General features: G+C 39.1%; 1 protein-coding gene across 1 annotated transcript; it reads right to left on the bottom strand.

The window, feature by feature from the left end:
* Window positions 1–1,243: 1,243 nt before the first annotated feature.
* On the bottom strand, window positions 1,244–3,055 carry LOC110881557 (BAG domain-containing protein Samui-like). Its single transcript, XM_022129778.1, has one exon. The coding sequence runs from the start codon at window positions 3,053–3,055 to the stop codon at window positions 1,244–1,246; it is 1,812 nt and encodes a 603-aa protein (XP_021985470.1).
* Window positions 3,056–4,517: the final 1,462 nt, after the last annotated feature.

Here is a 4,517-nt window from a genome sequence, read left to right as displayed (position 1 = left end):
ATAAATTTGAAATGGTTGTCGACGAAACACTTCTGTTTCATCGACTTTGATTTGTGTTTCGCCAAGGATTATTGTAGGACCGGTTTTGACGCCGTTCGATTGCGTAACGAACGTTTCACGTGCGGAATCCGTGAACGTGCGGGACCGAACACACACTACCGTACTGGTAACGTAAATCTATTGAAAGATGTGACAATTCCGGTACAAGATTCACGTTTACAACACTTTCTCTCTCTAGACTTTCTCTCTCTAGACTTTCTCTCTCTAGAAGTCCTCCAAGATCTCTTCTCCTAACTCTCCCAAAAATCTAACTAACTCATGACATAAACTCCTATTTATAGGTCAAGGCATTTTAATGAGATTTCTCATTAATTACAAGTTTGCCACCTTGCCTTTTAACTAGATATGACATTTATAAAGACTTGATTTCTTCGTTATCTCGCTACGGCTCGGATTGACGAAGGCGATAGACATTCGTGCACTAACAATCTCCCCCTTGGATATTGCCGTAGTCAATCCGTGGTGAAACTCGTAGCGACTTGTCTTTCTCTCTCTCTAAAACTCGAACAAAGATGTAGTCGACAGACAACTACACTAACAAACTCCCCTTTGGATAGAGCCGCAGTCTTCAGTCTTGGTCTTTGGGTCTTTGAACAGCTCTGTATTTCTCTTCCTTCGGTTTTGGCTTTCTACTTAGCGCAACTCTGATCTTTTCATTCTTTTTCTTCCTCGCTTTCTCTTCTTTTTCTTGTTGCTTCATAAACTTTCCTCTTTTTTCTTCCATCCTTTGATTTTCACGTTCACGCTCACGCTTCGCTTTCTTCTTCATCTTCTCGTCTAAAGACCACCACGATGATTTCCACTTGCTTTCGGAGTTGATACCTTTCTGAAAGCACAGTGATACAACACGTTGGAACTGAAGAGCTTGCTCTTTATCTGCTGGCGAGTAGCGAATCTTGTTAATGAATAGACATTCGATGTCTTTCGCTGAGCAATTAACTAACCACATTGGGTCGTAAACATGAATATCTCTCAACTCTCCACCAGCTCTGTACGTGATTATTGCTTTGGTCATTCTGCAACTGTAAACCCAATCAATAAAGCCTTTATAGAATTCCTGCTCCATTTCTGGCATCGGAATTGTCTTCATTGTACGCGGAGGCTTCACATTCAGAATAATTTCTACAACCCCAGTTTCCGGATCAACTCTCTGAACACGCCTTGGACGATGTGGCTTCCACTTTCAAAATGACTTCAATTGTTCATATTTGATGTAGCCCCACATCGCGGTATCATTCTTTCTCACCTTGTAATCCAAGACTCTCACCTTTGCCAATTCATCAACGTCCCACCACGGTAATGACATTATGTCATATAAACGTTCAAAATACTGGACGCCATATTCTCTTCGAATAGCATAAGCATTAACTTGCGGAAGAAAACCCCAACTAATAATATCGCCAAGCGAAACATTTCGATCTCGTTGGAAGAACTTCAGCGGCCTCTTGAATTTTCTTTCATGAGAATCTTTAAACCATTTAGAACGATCAATTTCTTCAACATTCGATTGACCTTCTTTATCAACATTAGATTGGCCTTCCTGCTCAGCTTCTTTCCTCAAACATTCAAATACATTATCATTCACCGCTTCAGTCACTTTTTGACGTAATTCATCTCTATTCTTAGCAGCAAAGAACTCCATTAACGTTGGAAGTTTCGAAGTATCTTCAGGAACCTCTTCATTATCCGAACATTCTTCAACCTCAACTCTATCGTAGATATCAGCATCTTCAACATAATCATACTTATAATCTTGCTGTTTATTGATATCAGACGATTCTAAGTCCTCTTCGAAGTCGAAGGAAATTTCAGGGTTTACACCTTTCAACATTTCCTTATACGCATCTAGATTCACAAACAAAGGCTCATGATGCTCTACAATCTGTGTCTTACTTGACTCCCCCTTACCTTCAGCTTCACCACTTTCTTCATTGATTGTGTCGTTCAACAGATCTTCAACGACTTTTTCATTTGAGGCTTCAGTCACTCTAACACCTGAACCTCCTGCAGCGTCATCATCATCATTACCTTTTGAACTATGTCTGCTTGCAGAGAATACAAAGTCATCCTCATCATCATCTTCATCATCCTCTTCATCTTCGCCACCAATTAATTTAGGCGTTGGAGTTTCTTCTTCGAATAGGCCAGGAACTGCAGAGATAGGCTCAGGATTATCGATCACCATCGAAGGTACAAGAGACATTTCAGGCATAGCTGAACTTCCTTCAACTCCTTTACCCTTATCCTTCATCTGTCGTTCAATCTCTGCTTGACGTTCAGCACGAACTTCTGCAACCTGTAGCTCTTCAAACTTATCTTCTACAGACGATCCCAACATACTTTCAACCACTTTGTGTAACATATACAACTCATGATCTTTAGCACTTTTCGCTTCATTCAGCTCTTTATGTTTCAACTCAAAGTATTCATTCTGTGCATCACGTCTGTTCTTTTCTTCTTCAAGTTCAGATACACGAACCTTCAGAATATCAATTTCAGATTGATCATCTTCAGCTTTCTTTTCTAATTCCTGAACACGATTTACAAGCAGTTTTTCTCTATTAGCTGCCTTTTTGTTTTCAGCTGCCAACCTCTTGTTTTCTACAATCACATTCTCTTTTTTCTTCTCCAATTTCAACACTTGCGAATTATTTGCAAAGTCGAAGTCAACGTCTAGTAGATTATCTTGTGGTGACAGAAGACCTTTACTCGAAGAACCAGGTTGTACTTGGGTGAGTGGAGGTGTGCCGAATATATCTTGTGAAGTGTAATATGGTTGTTGTGGTGGTGGTGTTGATTGTGGAATAGGTAATTGTTGATTTGGGGGTGTAGGAAATCTTGGTGGAGATGATTGTTGTGGTGGTGTAGGCTGTCTAGGTGGAGATTGGTGAATGGGAGATTGTGGAGGTGTAGGTTCATGTGGAGGTGTTGGAGGTTTTTGATGTTCTACTTCAGGTTGCTTTTTCTGCACAACCTTCTGAGGTTTCTTAGACATTCGGATCTTTGGAGTTGTTTTCTTACGACCACCAGTTTTTCTTCTAACTGTTGGAGTTGATTGAGATTCTGTGACATGCTCTGGTGACGGAACATAAGGAGCATCCTCCTGTTCTTGCCTCTTTCTTTTCTTAATCAACTTTTATTTCTCTGCCTCTTCTCTAATCTTTCTTTCACGTTCAACCTCATCCACAACTTCATCATCTGAGGAACTGGAAGAACTAGTCCTGTCTTTGTCCACGTCATCACCTTCAATATCATCAATCACTTTCTCTTTCTCTTTCTGAATGTCAGACGTAACAGTCTGCACAATATTCTCAACAAAATCTGTATCAGTTGTAAACAATTATGCATTAATTTCTATATTTTCAGCAGCAGCCACATCTTGTTCCTTTTCAACATTTGTAGCAGAAACATCTTCATCAGGCTCATCAACCAAAGACATTGGAGTTGCTTTCTTTTGTTTCTTTTTCGGTTGTGAAGAAGATTCTTCGCCTGATTTCACAGTAGGAGTAGATTTCTTTGACTTCTTCTTTTCTTCTTTCAAGAACCATTCACTTCTCTTAGAAATAAAACTTTTAAGGATCTTCAGTTCTTCTACATAATTTTTCTCTTTTCTTTCTTCCTCATTTCTCCAATGCTCATGATTCTCAGGATCAGGATCTTGATAATTGATATCTTTAATTGCTCCAAATAGTTCAGCAGATTTAGTCGGCTCTGGATGTTTTGGATGATACTTGGCTAAAGCTCTAATCGAATCATTATCCATGTGTGATAACACCAACAGATCATTTACTTCATCTCTAATCAAATTTGGATAAGCATGATCCAATATCATTTGCACAAATCTTGGATATAACCAAGTCTTTCTGTCCGACACTATTTCCTCAACCATGTAATGGAAAACAATATGAGAAAAGTTATATCTTTTGTTCAATACAAGTGCTACAACCATGTTCATCAAATAATCACACATGGTATCATAACCGCCTTTCTGATGACTCATTGAAATCAATACTGCATGAATCAGAAACTTATAAGGCTTGGTGAACTTTGATTTCAAATAACTGGCACTGTTCAGTTCACCTACATATCCCATTCTTAGTAAGCACCCTTTGACCATCTTTTCTGGCAACTTTGTTGGTGAATTCTCTTCATCTGGAAACCCAATTACTTCTCTGATAACTGCTTCAGTAATGACAATAGGTTTCTTTTCATCGTCTATCTTCACAACCGAGTTAATTGTCTTGCTTTGATCATCATACGAAGCATTCTTCCAAAAGCGTTTGATATGTGATCTGAATACTAGACGTCTCTCTGTCAAAGCCTTCAGAATAGGTATCCTCCTCATGAATTCCAGAATATCTTTGAATTCTGATAACTTCGGATTTTGCTCCTCATCCAGATTGCAGCAAGCATTGTGAATAGGATTGAATAATGTCGAAGTTGGCTGCAAAACACAA

Source organism: Helianthus annuus, chromosome 10, assembly GCF_002127325.2.
Source record: "Helianthus annuus cultivar XRQ/B chromosome 10, HanXRQr2.0-SUNRISE, whole genome shotgun sequence".
Taxonomy (NCBI): domain Eukaryota; kingdom Viridiplantae; phylum Streptophyta; class Magnoliopsida; order Asterales; family Asteraceae; genus Helianthus; species Helianthus annuus.
This window is presented reverse-complemented; position numbering and strand designations above follow the sequence as displayed.

What these genes read in the sequence shown, in the direction of transcription:
- LOC110881557 (XM_022129778.1), bottom strand. Translation starts at nt 3,055, where the DNA reads ATGTCTAAGAAACCTCAGAAGGTTGTGCAGAAAAAGCAACCTGAAGTA.